General features: G+C 45.4%; 2 protein-coding genes and 1 long non-coding RNA gene across 3 annotated transcripts in view; 1 reads left to right on the plus strand and 2 right to left on the minus strand.

The window, feature by feature from the left end:
* Positions 1–3,386, minus strand: part of SWAP70 (switching B cell complex subunit SWAP70) — a 36,225-nt gene extending 32,839 nt beyond the window's left edge. The window contains exon 1 of the mRNA XM_054635144.2: positions 3,197–3,386. Within this exon, the coding sequence (XP_054491119.1) occupies positions 3,197–3,295 (99 nt within the window). The 5' untranslated portion in view covers positions 3,296–3,386. The remainder of the gene's footprint in view (positions 1–3,196) is intronic.
* Positions 3,376–11,991, plus strand: LOC143694331 (uncharacterized). Its single transcript, XR_013182709.1, has 3 exons — positions 3,376–3,514; positions 8,194–9,187; positions 10,981–11,991. It is a non-coding gene; the product is annotated as an uncharacterized LOC143694331 (long non-coding RNA).
* A 2,153-nt stretch (positions 11,992–14,144) lies between these two features.
* On the minus strand, positions 14,145–24,649 carry WEE1 (WEE1 G2 checkpoint kinase). The gene is made up of 11 exons (XM_054634725.2): positions 23,889–24,649; positions 21,658–21,866; positions 21,096–21,162; positions 20,840–21,012; positions 19,806–19,927; positions 19,079–19,225; positions 18,592–18,687; positions 18,425–18,510; positions 18,156–18,326; positions 17,919–18,064; positions 14,145–15,494 (listed from the first exon to the last, which is right to left on the minus strand). The coding sequence occupies exons 1-11, from the start codon at positions 24,453–24,455 to the stop codon at positions 15,344–15,346; spliced, it is 1,935 nt and encodes a 644-aa protein (XP_054490700.1). The 5' UTR covers positions 24,456–24,649; the 3' UTR covers positions 14,145–15,343.
* Positions 24,650–25,880: the final 1,231 nt, after the last annotated feature.

Consider the following 25,880-nt stretch of genomic DNA (forward strand, 5'->3'; position numbering starts at 1 on the left):
TGAATCTAAGTGTAGAAAAGGAAGTAATTTGGATGTAGCTTGTGCTGGAATCACAGGAGCAGCTGTAACTGTGTACACAGAACTTACACCTGAGCCTTGCTGTATCAGTGTTTGAACATGCCAAAAAACACACTGGCAGAACAATGACTGTGTCCAGCTTTAAAGCTGTAATTTAAGAACAGAATACACAAATGTTTCTGCTGATGTAGAAAAAAAAGACTTAAGAGCTGCAGCCAACATAACAGTATAACTTCTGAAGACTACCAGTTGAAAAAAAAAAAAGTAGAAAAACCCAAACAAACAAACAAAAAAAAATCAGTGCATACTGGAAGAAGACAATATTCAAAATTACACTAAGAACTGATTTGACTGTCTCCTCTCTCAGCAGCTCAGAACATATACAGAAGATACAAATGGATAAAAGACATCTCATTACATCCTTACTATTCCAAGCAAGTCTCATTTTTGCCCTCAAGCATTTGCTGTTTCTCCAGACTCCAAAACAGACCAAGCTGACTCACCTCTATCCATCTGCTCTAGATCTACTGAAAACAAATGTGTGACGCAAACCCTTTGCAGTAGGGCCTCAACTACAGAACACACACACACACACACATATATATTTATTTTTCTCATAGTATTTAAAGTTAATTATTTATTTTTATGGAAGGTTCAAAGGTCACTTCTAGGCAGAGTAACTAAAAATCACTTCCTTTAACAACCAAAAGTATTATCCTTAGGAATTTCTCTGAAATGTGATGGCACCACCTTATACTGGATTACAGAAACCCATGGCCAGTAGGTTTTCTTACTGAGAAGGGAATAGTTCAGCAGGTTACAACACTGCCATTCTCACAAAACAAAAAGGTTTTTATAATTTTTTAAAAACAGCCATTCCACTCAATTATTAAGCATATTTTTCTAATGTCATAGATCTCTACTAACCTGTTGGTCTCCAAGCATCATCAGTGCTCCATTTCACAGGAGTGCTGTATCTTCCTCATGATGATGAGAAACACTTCATTGGGAAATACCTTCTAAGGACAACACAGTCCTATCTCTATCATACAGGAACTTCTCTTTTGCTGTCCTGCCTGCCCTTTTTAATTATGTGGGGCTACTGCCACCCTGCACACCTTTTCTCCCCAGCAGGTCCATCAGTTCAACACCTCAGCATTTGCCACAAAAAGTCTGTGTAAGAACACCCTCTACTCCCTCCTGAAAACTAATTCTTGGTGGCCACAGGAGAAGGTGGCAACCTCATTTCAGACTTGTTTCTGCACTCACAGATCCTCCACCAGGCACTTCCCACAGGACTAATTATGGATATTGATAGAATATTAATTATTCCCACAAGAATAATTAATAATTAATAATTATGTCACAGACAGAACTGCACAAACACACAAAGCCCTGCTTTTTTTGAGGACACTGTACCAGCCCACCAGCACAGTGGCAGCTCCTGTAGCCATCTCCTTCAGGCCAGCACCTGAGTGTAGGAATGTGCCCTTCACTGATGGAGTGACAAAATTATCTTTTGTCTCCTTAAAAAGGAAAAAAAGCCCAGAAGTCTCTCTCCTCAATTAGCTAAAAAGACACCTCACAGGACCTTAGGGACTTCACCTCAAACTTAAGGATAACCAATTAGACAGATGCCAAAAAGTCCTGCCTAAGCAATTTACTAGAAAAAGAAGACAACAAGGGAACTAATCGCTTTTGTCAGGTGTTTTAGCAGGAGCAAGAGCCTCTTACACTTAGCTCGGTTTTTCTCTGTAACGAGCTTTGTTATTTTGCCTTTTATTAAAACTTTTCTGTTTCCAACACTGCCAGAGAAGCCATACTGCTGATTTTATACCATCTGAAGTAGCTGAGCTATCTCAGGTGTGATATAGATGTCCAAGAGCTTATAAGACCTAGCTCGAAGAGACCATTCTATCGCCTGAGGTTTTGCAGTGCCCTGCACCACGACATCTGCAGACACTCTCAGGTGAGTGCATGGAGCACACCAGCTGTGGTGGGCAGCATGACAGGAAAAGAGAATTCCTATAAAAAGCAGGACGATAAAAACAAAAAAAAAGGCTTCTCTGCTACTTGCTTCAGTTCATCCTGCAAGGCTGGAACACAAAGATTCACTTTCATTGACACCCAGGACCTGCACACATTTTCAGCCGGAGTTCACAGCCAGGTCTGGCGTCTGGCCCGAATCCTGCCCCGCAGTCACTTCTGGCCGATTCCGGCTCTATCTCGCAGCCCCATCACCCCAGCAGAAGAAAAGGAGAAGAGGAACAGGCTGCTTGCAGCACGCTGCCAGCTCCGGACCCTCATTACATAATGCTAAAAATAAAGTCCGTGAGCTGGGCTGGTCCGTGAGCGACCAGCCACGCTTGGGAACAGCACCCAGAGCGCGGCCACTGTCGCTGGTGGAGTTAATCCCACAAAAGGCACAAACCTCGGCTGATTGCTGCTGCCCACGCAGCCCCAGCGCCGAGCACAAGGACCCACAGTCTCGAATGTCAACAGGTGTTGCGTTCTTATTCAAAATATTTATTTAGCCAGATTCCTGCTATTATTCCCAGGCCAAGACGGTCCCATAAAGCAGGGCCAAGATGGGACTGGATTCAGCGAGCTGCCTGAGAGCTCTTTTAAGAGCACAAACACTACTTCAGCATATAAGCTAAGGAAAGAATGGCACAGTTGGAGCCTCTTGACTAATTCTCCTGTTTATATCCAAATAAGAGGGCACTGTGGAACCTCTCTCTCCCCTTGGCAAGCTGTGAATTTCACTTGGACGCAGCCAACCCCTATAGATAGGACCTTGTGGCTACCCCACAAAAGATTTTGGCCAGAAAGGGTAGCAAGGACATGTGGTTGAAAGCGGACCAGAAGCACAACAAGGGTTTGTGCGCTGACATCCCGGGGAGGACGGAGCGGAATGAAAATCAGCCTGCCCGGGCTCCAGGACGGCTCCGCGCCAGCCGCCCGCGGGACGGAGGTGGCCGGGGCCCGCAGGGACAGCGAAGCCGTGGGACGAACGGCGGGGAGAACGCGATTTTCAGCGCCCAGAGAGCCCCAAAGCGAGCGCCGTGTGCCCCCAGAGGCAGCAGGCGGGTCCCAGCCCGCGCCCCGTGCCCGCGGCGTCAGCGCTCGGCGGGGACCGACCCCTCGCACCCCACCGGGCTGGCCGCCCCCCGCTTGCCTTCAGCTGGGACTTGGAGACCTTCCCGCTGCGGTCGAGGTCGAGGGCGGTGAAGGCGTGCCAGATGGACTTGAGCAGCTCCTCCTTGAGCCCCACCATGGCCGGCCCGCTCCCGGCCCGCGCCCGCCGCCGCTGCTGTGCCCCGGCCTGCACCGGCCCCGGGGGCGCGGCCCGGCCCCGCTGGCGCCGCCCCGGCAGCCGCGTCCCGCCCCGGCGGCTGCGGAGCGCGGGGGGGGCGGCCTGCGCCCCTCAGCGCCGCCCGGCCCTGCGGCTCACGGCCTCGTTCTCCGGCCCGCCTGGCTTCCTCTGCTGCCCCAGGTCTGCCTTTTATTCTTACTCGGAAATGCACACGGTTAAACGGACAAGTGCTGGATCCTGTCCCTTTCAGTTTATTCCTGACGGCTCGGTGTAACATGGGTGCATAAATTAACATTGGTCGCTTTCGTGTTCTTCAGCAGAGTTAAAACGCCGTTCAGGGTTTTCACGTCAGGTGAGATAGTAAATAAAACAATAAAAAATTGTCATTGTGACATGCTACTGGAAAGATAAAATAAGCATTACATGGTAATGCAGGCTGTCATGAATAGATCAGTGAGCCTAATACTTTTCTGTCTTTCCAAATAATTCCCCGCTTGAAAACTGTGGGTTTTTGAAGAACAGGAATGCAGTTGAGTCTGGGAATGGAATTTATGAAAGTCTCAGGTCCAATGCTCCCAGCAGGGTGTACCTCACAGCAAGGAGAGCAGCTTTCCTCTTGGAATTTTTCTGTCCCACAAACAGCTCGGAAGGAAGGCTGTGCACAGCGGGAGAGAGTGCAGTGCAATCCCAGCGCAGGGGGACAGCTAAAAACTCCTCCTGCTCCACTGCCTCCAGAGCTGAAGCCAGGCAAAATGTGACCAAGAGGAAGGAGTTGTGTTGTTGGAAGTTTTTTTGAGAGTTGTTGGGTGTTTGGGGTAGGTTTTTTGTGTTAAGTCTTCTTTAATGCTGTGGGATGGGAATAAGCTCTAGTGAGGGCAGGAACACAGTTCCTCTGTGCGAGGACTTCAACAGAGATTATTAAAATAAATCTATGCATAATTTCTTCTGCATATTATAGGAAAAGCAAATTATTATTTATGATGTATTTGCTGTGATCTCAATGGTCTTTTTTCCATATATGGAGTCCCTATAGTTTTGGCTAAGTGTTGGTGTTGGTTGGTCTACTTAGCCAAAAAAAAACTTCTTTCTCTCCCCAAAGACTGGCTTTGGAGAGAGAAATGGAATGGCCTTTTTGTACCTCTTGATGGATGTCTTCAGCATTTCATTCTGAAGAGCAAATACCATAAATCATGTCAGCAGCACAGCCAGGATCCAAACCCCAAATGCACTGGAGACCTAGGCCCAAACAGGAGCCACACACTGAGAGCATCTCTGTGAGCTCACTTTGCAGAAAAGGACAGTGGGGGAGAAGTGAGGGACAGTGGGCATGGTCTTAGAAGGTGCAAAACTCTCTAACATTTATTGACTGACAGAGGATGAGAAATAGGACTCCTGCATGCACTATTTCCTGCAATTGATAGGAAAGTTCACACTTTTCTGTCTCTCTGTAACCCACAGACATTGCTCCAAACACTGAGACTGTCATTCACAGAACCCAGCTCATGATCACTTGAAGGTTTTATTTTCACAGATTTCACACAGAACCATTAAGATCCCAAACTCAAGACACATAATAAACAGCACGAGGAAAAAATTAGGTTTTGCCCAATTTTAGTCTTCAGCCAATTGCATCATCAGAACAAAAATAGCACTCCAAGTGAAATAGTTCTGGCAGGTACAGTTTGACAACTGGTTTTGTACAAGGTGGTGCTGGTTTATCGTGATTCCAGTAAGAAAGGCACTCAGATTCTAAAGTGTCACTTAAAATACCATTTATTGTAGCCAACATTATAGTGGAGAGAACAGTGCAGATAACCTTACATTCCTTCAGGAATCCTGGGCTGTCCAGCATCAACCAGGTGCAGCACGTCACGCACATCCTGCCTATGGAGAATTTACACCATTTTGGTCATTCAAGATATTACAGGAGTTTTGTCCAAAGGGACAACTCTACACATTTTTTCCTATGGCCAAATATAAAACATGTTCACACCAGAACCCTTTGCTGCCATTTTCAAATGAACTGCAGGGCATGCAGGGGTTGTCATTGCAGGTACCATGTAGGACCTGCCCAAAAAATCCTGTGGGACAATCAGCCAGGGAAATTGTCCTCCATGGGTCTGGAGGCCAGGCTGGACAGACAGCACAGCTCAGCACAAGCTGGGCAGTCACAGACCTAACTTGCATGGATCACTGATCCTCCAGGGACAGCAGGCCAGGAGCAGGGCAGGTGAGCAGGCAGCAAAGCCCACTGTAGGAAGTAATTCTAATTCTCATAGGTGATAAATTATAAGATTGGTTTCCTCTATGTGATGGAGACTATAATCATCCACAGATTTTTATTCTTTAGAGATATCTTTTTTGAGATGTTATAACCTCCCAGTAGCACAGTCAGTTGCCAAACACAATCTGCCTTATTCACTGAGCATACCCTAACAGCCTTTTCGCCCTCCTTTTTCCCAACCTTTTGCTCCATAATTTATTCAGGACTCTGGAATCCACAAATAATTATTTATGGTCTTTCCTCAAGATGGATACTCTGAACTAAATTATTAACATAAAAAATTATTTTGATAAAATTTCCTAATGAATCTGATTTGCTAACATTATAGCTGTTACTATTACCAGAAACATCTGCCATCTTAAAATACATTATCATTTCCCCAATTAGAAGACAGCTATTCCACTTAAGAAGGAAAGAGACAACTTTTATATATGCAGATAAGTTAGTAGCTGAGCATCCACAAGGTCACCAGTAAACACAGAAGACCCTTCCTAAAGTGCATTAAAATACAGTTAGATTCAGTGAAAAGTCACTGAAGAAAAGCCATTAATGTTAGTTCTCACATGAATCTTCTAATGGCAGGGACTTAATCTCTGCTTTGAACAGAGTTCAGTGATTTTTTTGGCAGTTTGGATTTTTGGTAAAAACAATAGAGTGGAAAAACAAAATCCAAGCTAAATGCTCCACAAATTGTAAAAAAGAATGAAACCCCACCACACCCACACATTTAAAAACCAACCAACCAACAACAAAAAACCAAACAACCAATCAAACAAACAAAAAACTTCCAGGGAGAAAAAAAACCTAAAACACTAAAACCCTGTGTGTCACTTTTCATTTTCTCTTCCTTCTTTTTCTGGCTTCTGTTACTCCTGATTTAAATGACATGCTAAAATCCTTTGGCAGAACAGGATTTGTTTTCCACTTAGAATATAAATAGTCCCATTCAGGTCACTAGGTTAGTGGTCCATGCTTAAATGCTTCACTAAAATGAGTGGTTTATACAAGTCTCAGCTGCTCCAGCACTTGGCAGGTTAATCAAGAGATGCTTACAAGTTGTGCATAAACCTAGTACATGATTTTATATAGCCATACTCATATTTAAATCCTCAGTGTTTTATAGGATTGAACTAACTGAGAAAAACCAGTTAAAGTGAAGATCATATTTAGACAAACTTGCTGTGGAAAGAAACCTTTGTTTTTTATGCTTACCCAAAATAGCTTTAACAAAGTTACAGGACTGACTGCATCCACACCCAAAGTGTGAGTTATTTTAAGGAACCCTTCTATTTTGATATGCTAATCTGGATCTTTGCTTATCAAAGACTTTACATTCTGAACCTTTGAAGATAAGATTGACATGTAATGCATTAACCATTAATTAACAGCAATCACACTTAACCAAGAACCCTTGATAGCACTACATAAACTCTAAATTGCTTGCCTGGTACAAAAGCAAGTTCTGATGCAACTTCACATACTTCTGCTTTTCCTGAAAGTTGTCTGAGAGCTCAGCAACTTCATTTAAAATCTGTGCTTATTCTAATTTTGTTTCCTCAGCACAGTAAAAAACTTGACTGAGGGGAGGGAAGACTGGCTCTGTGAGTCTCACAGAGTGACTCACAGTTTCAGGAAGGAGCTTTAGTCAGACCCTGCTGAGGCTCAGCCTTGAGGGGTCAATCACTTTTCTCTTGGTCCTCTTTGCAGAAGCTTAATTACTCCTTGTTAGCCAAATAATAAGTATTTGTCAGGGAAGTTCTAACCAGAGGAAAGATTACGCACTTGAACCGTTACTAATTTTGTTTTATGCCACTGAGTCAGTTAAACTGACATCAAGGAAAGAATTCCAGCACTTCAGTTCTCTGCTCATTGTTAGCCCAGGGAAAATCTTCCCAGCCTTGGCTAGAACAGTCATTTTCATTCTCCACAGGAAAACTAAATGGAAGCAAACAGAAATTGAAGACTGTTAAGGCAGCTTTGCAGCAAACTGTGTTTCCAGTATCTGCCACTTGACAGCAATGTTTCAGGAGAAAATAAAACTGAAGCGAATGCTGGGGTTTATTATCAATGTGTTAGTTTCTGAATAGACTTCTCCTGCCATAAAAACATCTCCAGGAAACAGTGGGGGAGAGTGTAAAAAGCAGTAAGTATATTTGACATAATAGCATGACCCAATCCTCAAGCCATCTGAGGAATTTGTCTTTTCTTTATTTTAAAATACTTCAGTAGTTTTAGATGAAACAAGAAGCAGCATTAGATGCTGAATCAGAATGGCAGTTTAGTCTCTCCTAGGAAAAAAAAAGAAAAACAAAAAAAAAAAGAAAAAAAGGTGATTTTTCCATTCAATTCTAAGACTTTCAGAGCCATCTCCAAAGGGATTACAGCAAGGCACAACTATTTCACTATAGTTTTCTACTATTTATACACATGTGCACAATACATGCATTTTTATTTAAACTTCAGAAAACAAACATAATGTAGGGGTAAAGCATGAGGTTACTTTTCAGTTCCTCCCTGGTAACACACTTCTTACTCTATACTTTCAGCTGATAAGGTATTTCTCACCAACTTACAGGATTCACTATGGAGAACACCATACCACAGACACCTTACCTGCAGAGAGGAAGAGGAAATTCAGTCCCATGTGTGCTGCAATATCCCATCTTTTGGAGTGGAAACTGGAAAGAGAAATAGCCAATGGAAAAAGGCATTTAAGCAAGGTTAACGTAGAAGAAAGTCAGTCAGAATCAAAGAATCTTCAGTGTTGGAAAAGAGGATCATTGGGCACTCCTGTTAACCCAGCACTGCCATGTTCACCACTAAACCATTTCCCTCAGTGCCACATCCACATGGTTTTTGACTTCCAGGGATGGTGCTTCCACCACTTCTGTGGACAGCCTGTTCCAATGCCTAACAACCTTTTCAGTGAAGAAGTTTTTCCTGATGTCCCATCTAAACCTCTCCTGGAGCAGCTTGAGGCCGTTCCCTGTTGTCCTGTTGCTGTTACCTGGAGGAAGAGCCTGATCCCCACCTGGCTACAGCCTCCTTTTAAGCAGTTGCAGAGAGCAACCAGGTTTCCCCTGAGCCTCTTTTTCTGCAGGCTGAACACCCCCAGCTCCCTCAGCTGCTCCTCACAGGACTGGACACAGCACAGGGGGACAATCCCTGCCCTGGCTCTGCTGCCCACCTATTTATGACACAAGCCAGGATGCCCTTGGCATTCTTGGCCACCTGGGCCCACTCTGGCTCATGTCCAGCCCCTGTGGACCAGCACCCCAAGTCCTGTTCCCTGAGCAGCTTTCCAGGCACTCTGCCCACAGCCTGCAGCACTGCCCGGGGTGGTTGTGACCCAAGGGCAGGACCTGTCACTTCACCTTGTTGAACCTCATACAATGGCCTTGGCCCATCAATCCAGCCTTGACCCAATGTCTACAGGATCAAAAGGAGTTTAAAATCCCATGTGCTAAGGCATGGATCAAATATATGGGGAGATTCTGCCCTGAATCTAAGTAGATGAGAATGGAAAGAGGCAAGAGGAAAGAGCTGCAGAGGCAGAAACATCTCCTAAGGTTGGTGACACTGCTAAAGGTTGGGAATAGCAAGTGTTTCTCCAGTCCCCCCATCCCTATCCTCTGAAACACCTTGCCTAAAATACTTTCACTAGGGGTGCCTTGTGCTGTCTGTAAATCAACAGATGAACAAGATCTCCTCCATCAGGATGCAGGCTGAACACGTAGAATCTTCCTGTGTATAAATTCAGCAACAGCAGCAGGTTTTATGTCCATCAACTCCCTTGTCTGGCAGCAATCTGAGGGATACACAGGAGATCATTAATCAGAGTCAGGCCACTTAGTCTGCTTTCATCTTGACTCAAAGAGAAATCAGTTTAGACCAGCATGATAATTCAGATGTCATGCTAAATGTTCATATTGTGTATTGTAAGGGAGTCAAATGATGGGCAAAAGGAAGCTCTTTGAAGCCAATGCTTCAGCTTTTTCAAGACTATCCAGAATCTCAAGTTCATTTTTAGGCATGTACAACCTCAGATCTCTGAGCAGCATGTTAAACAATAATAAATTGCTTCCTGTTTAATTAGGCCCAGCAATATTCTCTCCTCGGGGCACCTCCCTTTCCCCTAGCCCAATCCCATTATACTTTGGGAAGACAGAATCTCCATGCAGTTCCAGCTCTCAGCCAGAAGCAGTTTCCTGAGTGCTGTCCTGCCCAGTTTCCTCCTGCTTTCTCTGTGCCGTGTTTCTGGAGCTGAGAACCTTCGCTGGGCTCAGCAGCTCCCTCCGAGGGTTCCAGGCTTCCCTGGAGGAGGGAGGGCTCAGCAGGGCTCAGCCTGATTTCACTCTGCTGGCCATGTTTAGACCCGGCTCCTCAAGCCCAGTTACAGCAGGGATATTTGGAGGTAGCACACACAGGGGTTTATTAAACACATGCACACATCACACACCATACATTCAAACACATGGACTAGGGTGCCCTTTCCAAGTCTACACAGCCAAAGGGGTGACTGGAGATGGGCAAATGAGAACGCTCTTACCTGAGCTACTGCTGCCACGAATGCTCAGTCACTGCTGCAGAACAAGACAATGCCTTCTAACAATCAGGATCGAGTGTCACACCAGCACACAAACACTTCAAAGACAAAACTCAGTGCACAGTTAACAATTCTGTCCAGCAGGTGTTGCTGGAGACTACAAAACACATTCAGGCAAGGTCCAGCTGGCCAGCTTTTGGGAAGGTGTCAAACACATGGTGCTCCACTGCCCCAGATCAGCAAGGACGGGGTGCCTAAGTACACTTCTATTCATGAAACTTTTCAGTGTTATAAAGTAATGCAAGCTGTGACACTGAAATCGAACTTTGGAATATACAAGCAATGCCTAACTCCATTTCTAAGTGGAGGTAAAACTTCCAAAATAAGCCAATTTGACAGGAAGATTTCAGGTTCTACATTTTAGTGATTCAGATCCACTCCAGCTAATAGGGTAACAGGATACTTGGAAATTGAAAAATGAACCCAACAAAAACTATGAGGAAACCCTAGACAACTGCTGTGTGGGGATGCCTTCCCAAAAACAAAACAAAAAAACATACAAAAATGACCTCCAATTGTATTTTGACAGTAATGGCATAAACAGAATTTCATGTAGTATTTGAACACCAGATGTGATTCAATATTTTTTAAAATATACCATTTATGATTCAATTCAATTATTTAGCCTGTAAACCCATCAGTATTTCTACAGACAATGGAAAGGTTTGAATTGAAAGATGAATTATCCGAACAGTGAATCAATCCTTGATACTTGAAATTAATTTTTCTGTGTTAAATGGTGTTGTGTCTTTACAGGAAACTGGGTCTGTAGGAGCTTTAGTCCATCACACCACCCACTTTTTGGTCAGAAGAGGCAGAAAGACTGAGCAAGACCATGCAGGTGGTGTTGTCCAGTAATGCATCATTAGAAGATGGAGAAGACAGAGCAGACAAACGTCTAGAGGAGGTGGGGGTATGAAATACCTGCTTTCAAGTATTTTTACATTCACTTTGAGTTCTTCATGAAGTCATGTCATCTGATCAAAAAAGTTAAGCTTGGGAAATTTAAGCTAGATGAATTCAGGAGAAATATGGTTAAACATTAAATGTAGCTATTTTGAAGCACGTTTGCCACCCAACTCTAATGCTTGCTTCTTAGATTCAGCTCAAGCTTTCCTCTCCAAGTGCTGAAGCTCATCCTGTTACACTCTGCTTGGCTGAATCTCAGCTAATACCCAGCTACATTTTTGTGACAGGTGAGAAGCTCCTCCTTCCACCTGCTCAACTACAGATAAGTTTGGCCCAAGCCTTCTTTCTGCAATAATTTGTAAGCTGCCAAAATTACTGTAAGATTGTTCCTATTAAAAAAAGAAACCCCCTTCAATGTCAGTAAAAATAGATACCACTTCTTACTCAGTAAACATCTGAATCATGAATCACTGGATGCTGGGAATATTCATGGGAAGCATTAACACACACTTCCCAAATTCTCTGCTCCTTCCCACCAGCCACTGTTGCAGCCAGGATTCACTGCCTCACCACCTGCATCAGAAAGGCTTATGAAAACTTGAGATAAAATTTCACGATTCATACTGCTCCCATAAATCACTTTAGAACTCTGAGATGCCTTTTTAAATACTGTCCTTGGCACACAGGAAAAAATTAAAACATCTAAAGTCACTTCAGTCCTATGGTTTAAGCAGGGCACCCCTTCAATGGCACACAAAACCTGTGACCAGCACTAGAATAGACCCACAGAAATTTTTAGGTGGAAAATACCTTTAAGATCATGGAATCCCGCTGTCAACCCAGCACTGCTGAGTCCACCACTCAACCACGTCCCTAAGTGCCACATCCACACAGCTTTTAAATAACCCCAGGGGTGGTGACCCCACCACTTCCCTGGGAAGCCTGTTCCAATGCTTGACAACTGTTTCAGTGAAGAAATGGTTCCTAATATCCCATCTAAACCTAACCTGGCACAACTTGAGACTGTTTCCTCTTGTCCTATGTCTTGTTACTTGGGAAAAGAAGCTGACCCCCACCTGGCTATTATCTCTCTTCAGGCAGTTATAGAGAGTCATAAGGTCTTTCCTGATCCTCCTTTTCTCCAGGCTAAACACCCCTAGTTCTCTCAGCTGCTCCCCACAGGACTCTCCAGACCCTTCCCCAGCTCTGTTGCTCTTCTCTGGACTCTCTCCAGCCCCTCAATGTCTGTCTTGCAGTACTGAGAGGCTCAGAACTGGACACAGCATTCGAGGTGTGGCCTCACCAGTGCCCAGCACAGGGGACAATCCCTGCCCTGGTCCTGCCAGACTCACTATTGCTGATCCAGGCCAGGATGCCATTGGCCACTTGGCTCATGTTCAGCCTGTGTTGCAGCACCCCCAGGTCCTTTTCCACTGCGCAGTTTTCCAGCCACTCCTCCCCCACCTGTAGCCCTGCCTGGGGTTGTTGTGGCCCAGGGAAAGGATCTGGCACTTGGCCTTGCTGAACCTCCTGCAGCTGTCCTCAGCCCATTGAGCCAGCCTGTGCAGATCCCTGTGCAGAGCCTTCCTGCCCATTGAGCCAGCCTGTGCAGATCCCTGTGCAGAGCCTTCCTGCCCATTGAGCCAGCCTGTGCAGATCCCTGTGCAGAGCCTTCCTGCCCATTGAGCCAGCCTGTCCAGATCCCTGTGCAGAGCCTTCCTGCCCATTGAGCCAGCCTGTCCAGATCCCTCTGCAGAGCCTTCCTGCCCATTGAGCCAGCCTGTCCAGATCCCTGTGCAGAGCCTTCCTGCCCATTGAGCCAGCCTGTGCAGATCCCTCTGCAGAGCCTTCCTGCCCTCCATCAGATCATCACTCCTGCACAACTTGGTGTCAAACTGAGGGAGCTTTCAGTCCTCTCACCCAGATAATTGATAAGGACATTAAACAGGACTGGACCCCACACTGACCCTGAGGATTCACCACTGGTGGCTGGCTTCCAGCAGGATAGAGCTCCAGCCACCACCTCAGTGGGCCCAGCAATCCAGGCCATTCTTTACCCAGCCACAAGCACAGCTTGTTTGCACAACAATGCCTCTACTGCTGGTGCAGGCCTCTGAAAATCCGTGATGAGGAGCACAGAACTGTAATAGATATAACAGAGTTTTTACACTGTAGAGATAGAAAGGCTTAAGTTCACTGATAACCCACCAACTGGAATTTCTGACTGTTCAGAAGTATGCTTAAAGGTCTCACTTAATGTAGATGAACATTAAAACACTGCAACAAACCCATATATTTTAAATTCTCTCACAAACAAGACAAGGCTATCTTATAAAGTAAAAACCTAAAGGTACTTCAATGTATCAATTTTTAGTTATCAGTAAAATATCAGTATTCAAATACCCTAGACCAATACTCTGAATTACACTGTCGTATGACTAAAACTGAGAACTCTTAGTTATTTTCTGCTAATTACAAAGCTGAATTTTATACTTTATACTTTCACAATAGACAGACCTACTAACCCTTTATTTACTGTGTCTCTCTTCTTTACATGTACCTCCATGCCACAGAACATGCCATCACTGTGTTCCTGAAATATTCCAACTCCTCCCACTGTTGTCTTCCCAGCTTCTAAATCAGCAGCTCTCTTCCTATTCTCAACAGTTCCTGCATTTTCCCTTACCTCAGACCCAGCTATTCCTTCACATAGTTTCTATTCCTCCACCATCAGTCATGGGTTCCACTTCTTCCAGGGGTTTCATCTTTGCCAGTGCAATACCACTCCTGAGCCTAGAGACAGACTGCTATGGACACTAACACATGGAGTAGGATCCTTCTCTCCTAACTATCAGCAAGTCTCTTATCTCACTCAGTCCCACTCTCAGGAGAGGGAATCACAAGCATCAGGCATGAGTGGGAAGCAGATCTCATCAGGACTTGCCATAGTATAGTCCCAACTCAGTATTTTATTTCTGTAACTACTAAAGTTAAATAAGTGTTACACAATATTAAACAAACAGAACTTTTAACTTTAATATTCAAATTCAACACTAGTAAGAACAAATAGAGCACAAAAGGGAAACATTGTTTTAAGTAAAATGAATGAAGAGACAAGCCAGTAATCAGAACAGTTCTTCTGTCAGCCTAGGTTCAACATCAGCATTGGTTCCATGGCCACATTCTGTTCCACATATTGGAACTTCAGACTGAATAGTTAAGCTGTGTCTGCTGGCATCCCAGACTGCAGTTTCTGTATAGTACACTATAAGCATGATCAAACTTATGTACATAAACAATGAAAAACAACCTGAACACACTAAACAACTATTTACAAGTATTCCAACATAAAAAAACCAAACATACAATAGCCTCAAGAATGGGCAACTGAAGAAAATATGAACATTCAGAGAACCTTATTAGAAAGTAGAACAAAACATCAATAGCCAAGACATTAACAATTGCACTACACTAATAGAGTCCAAATATTAAATTGGTGCATTTTTTCACAATGCACTAGCTTTGAGAGAAAAATGCTGCCTTCACTAAAATGCAGCTTACATTTGTTTCACGTAATTGCTTGAACAAGAAGCCTATTAACACAAGAATGATTGTTTTAATGCTACAGTTTACAGCAAGGACATTGAACTAAAAATAGCAGCAGTTCCACATGGCACTTAATTCCACAGGTTCCTAAGCTGTGGTTTATGCAATGCCTACAAAGTGCTCCCAGTTGAATACACAAATAAAATTCACAACAAAAGTCTACCTGACATCAGGTACATTGACTGTAGGTGGCCTTAAAGCCTGTCTTTTAAAATTTATTCCCCTCTGCTCCAAAAAAAAAAAAAATTAACTATCAAAGTAAGGCCCCCTCCCTCCTTCTTAAAAGATTAGGGATATTGCTTCTTATTACAATGCTGTAACACTACAAAGCAGCACACCACTATAGTGGTTAACCCTGGGACAACGTAACATCTAACAGTGTAACCGAAGGCGTATGGAGTAACATCCAGGATCCTCTACAGACAGGAGAGTAACCGAGCCCACCAACCCCAATGGTGAATGCAGAACCAGCCATAGGGTACAAGTGAAAACCAGAAGCGATAGCTGTCAAACTGGTGGTGCTGACTAGGGGACAAGGAGCAGGAGCTGAAGGCTCCCTCAGTTGCCCAGCTGTGGCGGGGCAGAGGAGCTGCCTGCCCCGTGCTCAGTAGATGGTGAGGCTCAGGGAGCGGTTCATCTTCTTGCCGATGAGGCGCGACGGGCGGCTCTGCGTCGTGGAGCGCGTGGCCATCCTGTCCGTGAACAGCGCGCGCTCCTCGGCCGCCGCCTTGGCCAGCTGCGCCTTCTTCAGCTCCCTGCAACACAGGGACACGGCTCAGCACAGCAACAGACAGCAAACCACATACAGCAGGTCAACAGCCATAACTTTAGGTCACTTTTAGGTCATACTGAGAGCGTTCTGATCCACATCCCCCTGTTTACAACCAGAGGGCAGAGGCGGCATGCTCATTACTTGTGCAGATGTTCTTTCTTTTGAAAAGCAAAGGAAGGAAATGAAAAATTCACACAACTCAGATACTGAAATCTAGCCTGCTGCAAGCAGCTCAGCACTTCAATTACCAGGACACAGGAGGGTGCTTTTACCTCCTAGCACAAGGCACGTGTTAAGTCAGAGTTCATTACCGAGGCTTGCCCAAAGGAAGCATATTCAGCCACACCTGAACTTCTGTGGGAGACTCAAACACTTAGATGAACACAGGTGTGGGTAACTGGCAACAGACAGCTCAGGAAGCATCCTTTCCCTTTTGCATACCCACATCAAAAGCTGATCACCACCTCCACATTTTTTGCCTAACAAAAATGGGAGCCTGCAAGGCAGAGTCACTGAAGGCAGCACAGACATTGCCCCTGTGCAACATTCTGCCAACTGCGCTGTTTCAGAGAATTACCAATACCCAGCCTGAGGACACAGTTAAATCTAACTCAGGATAAAATTATAAAGTAGTCCAACTAAAGAGCACAGTTATCTTTATAAAGATTCCCCCCATACACTGCTTTTCTTCTTTCTTCAAATACTGACATATGGCTAAAGCTCAGCCTCCCCCCATACTCTCTTCCTTGCACAATCTCAAAACTATCCACTAAAGAACTTTCTCTACTATAAGAGTATTTGTAATCTCACTTCACACCCGGCTGCAAAGCAAAATCAAATTTTACAAAGCTTGCTGCACATTGGTGTAGGTGTATTCAGTTTTAAGCTACATGTTTTAGTTTAATAAGCAATTCCCATTATTGTAAGCCAAAGTATTATTCATTGACACCCATGCCCCATCTAATCACCCCCACATTATCATTGTGCCAGTTCACTAGAAGAGAATGCAACCAATTTTCAGTCCTCTTCCTTGTGAGCATCAGTCACAAATACACACTCATGTGCTCGCCCAACCACCACACCACATTACCAGGAAATTTAGTTTTACAATATCCTTCCACTCTTCCCTAGAAGTCTTGAGTTCTTGCCTAGAAATCTTGAATTCTTCCTTCCTCTGAAGAGGACAACACAGTAGAAAAGCTGAGTTGCCTTAAAAGGATTTTTTTCACTGAAGATGACTTACACACAAAAGTGGCATTTTAAATGGTTCAAATGTACAAGTTTAAGAAAACAAATCCAACACAAAATATGCTGTCCCCCCCAAGCTACCTGAAGTATTTTATGAAGCACTTTATGTAGCCACACAACATTAAAAATTACTGTGGCGAAGTGTTGTTTTTAAATTATTCTTGGATTTACAAGGATGTATCCTTGTTGCCAGGCCAGAAGGAATCTTCACAAAACACTAGCTTTGCCATTTTTCAAGCAAAAAGATGTTGTCTTCATATAAGCAAGCAACTTACCTCAGCAAATCTGCCCTTCAGCAACCTGCACAAATTATCTGATTATTCTTTCAGTGTAATTCATAATATTATAAAGATAACGAGCTAATCTAGTACATCTGGCTGTGGTCAGACTAACAATGGCAAGATAACCAGGTAACACTGGAGTGAACCTGAACATGAAATTAACATTTCATTCAAGACATACCACTCAAAAAGAAATCAGTGATCTATATATTCCCTATAAAAGCCTGCCCATTATGCATAACACGTGCAAAGATAACTGTAGTGAAAGAGTCAGATGGCTGCTTATTAATTTACTAACTCTTTCCCCGAAATTCAAGCAGAAATCAGACTTTCCTAAAGGGAATCTCTTTTTCCATGCTTTAATTCAGAGTGAGTGTTTGAGCAAGGGGTAGGACAAGATGACCTCTGGACACAAATGATTCTCTGGTGACCCAGTAACACTGCTGTATAGAGGTCAAATTAGTCCAATAACATTCCTGATGTGCCATTCCATTTAGGTTAAAAACAGGTCCTTTAAGTCATTTTCCAACATTTCAACAGACAATGACCTAGGAAAGCACCGACTCAAATCATACAGATGTAAGCTAGGCTATACCTGTCACAAATGTGTGCACTGTCCTGAAACAGCTGTTTAAAACCATAATGTTTGGTATGCCTTGAATACTAATAGTGCTCTTCGGATTCCCTTAGAGTGTTCAAGAGTTCTTTCTGTGGAGAAAGTTCCTTTTAAAGTTCCATGACCCACTTTGCACTCTCAGGTACGCACGTGCATACAGATTTGGGGATCTCACCCACAAACAAGGACATTCCTGTTTTATCATCACTTCACTCTCAGGTAAGAACCTGTTAGAAGTAAAGGACCCCAAGGACCTACTTACTTTTGCAAGAGGGAGTTCTTGAATTTTTCAGCGTTCAGCTCTATCCGGAGCTGCTCCGCGCTCTTTTTTGCGGCAGAGAGAAGCACTGAATGCTTCACTAGTGCCACAGCCGAAGGCCTTTTCTCTGGATCAGGATTAATCATAACCTTGGGAAAAAAGAAAACAAGGCATCCTTGTTAAGGCCAGCAAGACAATAAATGACACTTATCAGCGAGCCACTAGTACAGGAGTTCTTACTTTTAGTAAGTCTAGTAATTCTTGAGAAAGCACTTGTGGCAGTCTGGGCAGCTTTCCTTGCCGGATTTCATGCCACTGGTCCCCATTGGTTGGAAGAGGTTCAGCACCAGCAGCACAGACAACAGTCAGAGCGAGAGCAAAAATATCTGCTTTTGGCAGGTGAGTGTAGTTCTTCAAAAGAAAAAAGGAAAAATAAATTCACAATTTTTCCCCCAAAGGAAACAGCATGCAGGCCTAACATCACTGCTTCCCACAAACAGAACAGTTACCTCTTGTAGGACTTCATTTGCAAGGAAACGGCTGTCACCTTCTTCCACTTGAGGACTAGAGACTCGAGTTACGTGGCCCAGGTCACCTGCAAGGAGAAAAGAAAGTTACTTTTCAGATGACAACGAGATGATGCAATTCTTTTGCACATAAGTGTGTTGCTTCTCACCTATTTTAAATATGACTCTATCAGATGACCAGTCATCATCATCACCTTCCTCTAGAGTTATACTTGGGACTGATGTTCTAGATATGAAAATGTTACCTGTAAAAGAGCAGAATTGTTAAAACAAACATTTCCGTATTACTTCTACTTGACCTAGTTTCACTACAGTTTGCTTTAGCCTCGCAGAAGTTTTATTTGTATATAAACCCTGTTCAAAGAGTGAGAAGCTATAACTGATTCATTGTGGCCCCTCTGCTGGGAAGGCAGCCAAGTGTTATGCAAGTAGAGTCAATTACACAAAAAGGACCCAAGATAAACTCAACAGTTTAGGTCTGCTCGCCAATTTTATAACTGACATCTTTGTGCTCCTATTCAGAGCTTCAGGGAAGAATTTACAGTTAGTAAGGTGTGGCTAACTGTTCATTTTTCTACAGCAGATTAAATGAAGTGAGCAAGTTGTCAATAGAGAGTAAAGTAGTTACAAACTTACTAGGTTTGATATCCATGTGTACCAGGGACATGGAATGAATGTACTTTAAACCTCGAGCCACTTGAAGCAGCAAGTCCTTCAGTTCTGGTTCAGTAAAGTAACGCATATTCCTGTAATTTTCACTTATGGCATCTGCTAAACTGCCACCTGGAAAACCATTAAAAAAAACAAGTTATACTTTTGCATCAAACAGCTGACAAAGTAACGAAAACTAGCTCCCCAAACCAAGTGAATATATCACAGAGAACTTGCTGGCAATATATAGTAAGCATAAAATATGGTGCTGTATCCTCTTTTTAGCCATATAATAATATCATAAAATTCTTTTCTCCTGCAGTTATCACACTAACAGGATATCAACACAAGGGAAAGGGCTCTCTTTTCCAAATCTCTGTCAGGGCATCAACAATAGCAAAATGCTTCAGAAACAAATTTAATCTCCTTTTTGATGGAAACTCCGGCAATTTTCTCTATTCCAGCTTGTACTACTGTACAGAAGAAAGAATAGCTCTTCTGCTCACAAACAACTCACAGCACTTCCAGTATGCTTGAACATGCATGACTTGGTCTGCAACTTTGTACAGTTTTTGCTTCATCCATCTGATATGCCTTTTCCAGAAAGGAATATCAGTCACTTGAGAGAAAGACAGCATGAGCTATGAGTAGGGTTATCAGTTCCTAACTAGTGTGAAGAGCTTGTAGATACCTGTACATCTTCTTTACTTACCATTGCAATATTCATTCTGTATAAGCATGTGATCATCTTCTGCCCATGCAGAGTAGTACCTCACTACATGGGAATGCTGTCCCAGAACTGCATGTGCATAGACCTCTCTTAAAGCATTCTGCCTGTTAGTCACACAAAACAACAGCACATGTGAGTATTGTGAGGTGAAATTAGTACCATTTCTTATTACAGTAAGTATTTCTAATTAAAATCTTCCTATTCAATTCTGTGGCACCCTAAGCTGGATTTGTACTTATGTCCAAACAGCTAAAATTATTTACATTATATTAAAAGACTTAATCTATGGAACATCAGAAAAAACAGTTTGGTGTGGGAGCCACACTTCCATTACATACTTGGCAACCGATAGCAATAGCAAACTTTAAGATGCATGACTGAAGCTCAAGGCAAAAAATATAAGTGCTCATAAGCCAAGGGTTTGACTGAACTCAACATTCCCTAGACTGAAAGTCTGGTATACAATTTTGTGCAACTCAGACTTCGGGTGTTTATATTATAACTATCTGAACACACTATTGTGTGTTCAAATACTTATAAACTATTCGAACAACTATTCCCCACACTATTGAAGTGTGGGGAAAAGTCCTGAATCACAGGCTCATTCACAAATGCCAAAAAACACCCCCAAACTGACTTAAATCATCTACATGCCACTCAAGGTGACAAGGATGAGGACTCAGTTGGAAATAGTGCCCTCCTTCCATCTCTCAAAGATGACCTTTGCAAGGAAGTGTTATTGTCACTTTGAGAGCAATCTGTTTCCACACAGAATACTGGGACAAACATCTGATAGGAGTGAGGCTAATCAGCCTTTCCTCCCCAGTACTGCACAGTACCTGAGGAGTGGGTGGGGAAGAAAAAAATCAAGTGGCTTCAAAATTGTATCTATTTTACATTTAATTCATGTTTGTTTTGTACTTTCCTCTTAAATGCCTTCTCTAGACACCAACACAAAGAGCCAAGAAGAAACACCAAGAGAAGACCTTTAAGTTTTAAGAGCAGGAAGTACTCACTCATCCACTGAGCCAGCCAGGGGTTTCTTGGATCGTTTTATTGCATAGATGCAGCCATCCAGCCTCTTCACACACTTAAACACAGAGCCAAATTCACCAGACCCAATCTTCTCCAATTCATGGAATTCGGTTGCATACCGTGACTTCATGTTACTTTCTGTTATTGTTATCCTCTGCAAAGATTACCAAGGAAAACATTTAGATCTGCAGACACACAAACTGCTGAAATTAGTATCAAGGTTTAAAGATGGAGTACCTTAGCAGGTCTCATGGCTTCCTCTTCAGGCTCTCCATCACTTGGTTCCATGTCCTCCCCACAAGAGCTGAAATTCACACCAGAAATAACATGGTTTAAGTAAACTTTAAACTGAAGCCCAGAAGCTGTTGAATTTTTCTGAGAGCTAGTTCTTTTATTCTATCTAATTGTAGTTAACTAATTGAACACTAGACATCCATAAACACAAACTCATAAAATTGCCATGCTAATATCTTTGTCATTTCTTTCTTCACATTTCACACTTGTATTTAATGCATTTTTTTCCTCCTGAAGAAAAGACTGTGCATGGCCCATTCCATGAGAGGAAAAAGACCAGCACACAGCCTAGTCTATCCTCTCTGTACAGTAATCAGAAGATCTAGTGCTAAATGATTATTTCATGATATCATGCCTCTTGAAGCACATCCTTTAAGAGCTGTATTATACAATACTAACAACCTGCAAGCAAAAACACATTCTTAGAAGCAATTTGTAACAAAACTTTTGCAGCCAAAAGTAGCTCTAAATACAAGTTTAACAAAGGAAGCCACAAGTCACTCACTCATTCCAGTGTATCCTCTTCCTCCTCCGACATTTGCCATCAGAGTTGTGAAGGAACATGGAGTCAGGAGTGAAGGGATTGATGTTCACATGAGGTGTTTGTCTAAAATCATCTTCTTGCTTCTCTGATTTCCCAACATTCATAAACAGTGAGCCCCCTCGAAGTTTGACTGAGCTGGAGCCTAAACCTTGTGCTTTAGAAAGCAAACTCTGTATTTAAAAAAAAGAAACAAAACAAAAATATTTATAGTCATTTATAGCCTTGACATTGCCTCAGACATTCAACAGTCAGGTCGTGCCTGAAGCCATCATTACAGTATTGTCTAATTAAAGTTAGCATCAGTTGTTTAAATAGCTGCCTTTCTAAGAAACCATAATGCTTTGTACTCTACACAGAAACAGTTCAAGCAAACAAATACTAAAATTATTTTTTAAATGTAGCAAAGCTGATGATGAGAGTAACCTTTTTCTGTCTTTGATCATTTCATCACTTAAACTTCTTGGACAAATCTTTGTCCATTAAATGAACACAGATGAAACTCAAGGACAATCCTGTATTGTATCACTATGATTCGCACATGCATGATGTGAAAGCTAGATCAGACATGAAATGATCTTTGGTTTCTACAAATTTAAGTGACAATCTTAAATAGCAAATGCAACATTTAATATTGATGCACTGGTGCATTTTCTGAGCCTACAAAAAACGGTTCAAGAATTGGCAGCATGGCTGCACTATCAGTTAAAGATCCAAAACTGATCATCTGGGTGGTAACTTGCCAGACCAGGCATCTTCCAGGCACATAACAAAACCTCTCCCAGTTACACTGGGAGTTACACTGAAAAGTCTGCACCTGAGTCTCCTTCAGGTGAGGCTGCAAGGATGACTGGATCACAAGCAGGAGCATCACCTTATCCTAACAACAAAATAAAGACTTGACGGGACTAAAGCCTAAACCACCACAGGGAAGAACACTCAGTACATGGGAATCTCAACTGCAATCCCGAGTCTGCCCTAGATGAAAACCTGTGCTTCTCAGGACACATTTCTGTACTTCCACGGGGTACCTGAACCAACTGATTCTTCCAAAGATAACCTATGCAGAATTTGGCCACCTAATTTAAGAATCCCACTGAAGTGCTGTGTTAAGAACTTGTTTCTAGTATCACATTCCACAAAACTTTTGCAGCTCTGAAGCGTCTGCCTCTGACAAAGTGTAAAATCACCACGAATTTTACCTTTTACAAACTTGTACCACTGATTTTCACCAGTGAACCCTCACTGGAGATTGAAGCTGTAGAAAACCAATTAAGAAGGAAGCCTTCCTCACACCTTAAGTCAGTTGTTTTCCATCTATAGCCTATAGACCCCTGGGAGATTATCCCCGGGGATTATCCCAGGATTACTTCTAAAGGGCTATATGAAAAGTAATGAAGAAAGGAAGCCAATTATCACTAGATTTAAATTCACTATACGGGATTTTACACAGCGTCGAGTTCAAAAGTTGAAATGCCTTCCAAAAGTCTGCTATTGACAGAGTTAAGAGCTACTACCCATCTCTCCCTCTACACTTTGGACTCCCCCAGTTTCCCAGCACCGAAGCGATTCACGTTCGATGCAGGAGGAGTGCAGAGGCTGAAGCAGCGCTGGCACACGGGAACAGCGCTCCAACGCGACGGGATGGCAGCAGAGCCCGTCAGAATGGAGCAGCCTCTGAGATCATCGGGCCCAGCCCATGACCCAACACCGCCGTGTCACCCAGCCCACGGTGCTAAGAGCCATCAGTCCATCTTTCCTTAAACACCTCCAGGGACGGTGACCTCACCACCTCCCAGGGCACTCCATACCGATGTCCAGTCACCCTTCCTGTGAAGAAATTCCTCCCAGGACACGCCAGCTCACCGCTCAGGATCACACCCCAAGCCGAGCTTTAACTTTCGGGCGACACCCCTACCAACCAACGCCCACTCCGCACTCCAGCACGCACTTCGGGACCTTTAACACTCCACGCTCGCACTTTTCAAACACGCCTTCCACAAAACACTACCAAACTCGGGAAACTTTTTTGTTTCTCTGTGACTAACGCCTAAGTAAGCGGCTCGCCCCGTGCCCGTGTCCCGTCGGGAGGCGGCGCCGCCCGGCCCCGCCCCGCCCCGGCCGGAGCCCCCGGCGCGGTCCCGAGCGGCGCCCCCGCCGTTACATAACGGGCCGGCCCGGCCCGCCGGACTCACCTTGGGTGTGTGCGGCGTGTCGAACAGGCGCAGCTTCCGCAGGGTCTTGTGCGGCGGCGTGCCCGGGTAGTCGGGCAGCGGCGAGCCGGGCTCCTCGCCCCGCGCCCCCCGGTACCCGCCGGCCGCCGGGTGCGGCGGGGAGCGCTCGCAGCAGCGCCGGCCCTTGTGCGGGGCCAGCGGCGAGGGCGAGTCGAGCAGGAAATAGGCTCCGGGCGACTTGACCGGCGAGGAGCCGAAGCCTTCCTCCTCCCACGAGTCCCCCTCGTCCGGCAGCGGCGCCGCCGCCGGCTCCATCTCCTCCTCCTCCTCCTCCTCCAGCAGGGGCGGGTCGCTCCGCGCCGGGGTGCGCGCGGCCGAGAGCGGCGAGTCCGCCTCCTGGAACGCCGAGTCCTCGCCGGTGCTGTTGGCGCTGCTGCTGCCGCAGCCTTCCTCCTCCTCCTCTTCCTCCTCCTCCTCGCAGTCGCTGTGGCCGCTCAGGAACAGCAGCTTCTGCCGGATCGGGGCCGCCGCCCGCCGGGCCGAGACGCGCCGCGGCGGCGCCGCCCGCTGCAGGCTGAGGAAGCTCATGGCGGCCGCTCCGCCCGTGCCGGTCCCGCTGCGCTGCCCGCGCTCCGTCCGCGTGCGGTGCCGGTTCGGCTCGCGCTGCCCACGAACGGCCCCGCCGCGCGCCGTTCGGACTCCGCGGCTTTCCCGCGACCGTTGGTCACGTGCCGCGCACGCCGGCCAATCGCGCCCGCCCACCGGGTTTGAAAACACGGCGCGCGGGGGCGGGGCCGCGCGCGGTCGCGTCACGGGCCGCTTTGGCGCGAGCGGGGGGGCGGGGTCGGGCCGGGGCCCCGCCCCGAGGCGGCCGCGCGGACGTGTCCGCCCGTGAGGCGCGCGCCCGGCGCCATTTTAGCCGCGGGGCGGCCCCGCCCGGGCAGCGGGAACCGCCTGGAGACGGCGTCCGGGAGCGCCAGGAGCACCGCGGGGACAGCGCCCGCCCCGCCCGGGCAACTCCCGGGACACCGCGGGGACAGCGCGCCGCCCTGCGGGACTGCCGCTCCCCGCTTCTCTGCAGCGTGGTCTGGCTCCCGTAGAGTTGCTGGAACTGAGCGCGCCAAAATGTCCATAAAAATTATAATACAGTATTTAATTAATTATTAATAATAATAATAACAACACCTTCTGCGCCAGTGAAGGGCGCGTTTTTCCTTTCCAAGCGCAGCCAGTCCATTGCTGTACTTGCAGGAGCGGCACGCACGTGGTTTAAAGGGCCGGGGCGCAGCAGCCGCAGCGCGGCCCGCGCCGTTCGCTCCCGTAGGACGCTTCCAGACGGACACTAGGACACTTCCAGATGGACTCGGCCCCAGCACAGCGAAGGCCGTGGATGCTGGAATCATCCCTACGCGTGCCACCACTTTGCCTCTTGGCTTCGTTTTCTGTCAGGTTACACCCAACAGATAAACCTGCCCCTCTCTTCTGAAGCACATCGCCTTAAAACGAGCCCCTTGGGTAACAAAGCGCGTGAAAAAATAGGGGTTTTTCCAGCCCCGGGAGCCCAAAGGCCAGCTGGGTACTCCTGTGGAGCTGCTCTCCGGACTCGCAGAGCGTTCCGGACACGCAGGCAGTGCCGGGATTCGCTCAGCGCTCGGAGCTGAGCTGGGTGCCGGACGCTGTAGCACAGCCCCTCTCCGGCCTCCGCCAGAGCTGCCCCTGCTCACCCCGCAGACAATGCTCATGTGCTGCCCCTGACACACTCCTGGAGGGCAGAACCTCGCACCCACCGGGATGGCAGTGTCCTCTATTCCACTTCCAGCAATTCCAAATTTTTTGTCCTCTTCTGCCTGAAAATACCCATTTCTTTGCAGAGAGCTGTCCTGGTTTTAGGACAAGCGGTGATGAGCCACAGGAACACAAGTTTTGAGATTTGCATTTTGGAGAAAACTGAAAACAAGTTTCAGAAAACTGAAAGTAGCCAGCATAACCTATGAAAATGGGACAGAGATAGGG

Source organism: Agelaius phoeniceus, chromosome 6 (genome assembly GCF_051311805.1).
Source record: "Agelaius phoeniceus isolate bAgePho1 chromosome 6, bAgePho1.hap1, whole genome shotgun sequence".
Classification (NCBI taxonomy): domain Eukaryota; kingdom Metazoa; phylum Chordata; class Aves; order Passeriformes; family Icteridae; genus Agelaius; species Agelaius phoeniceus.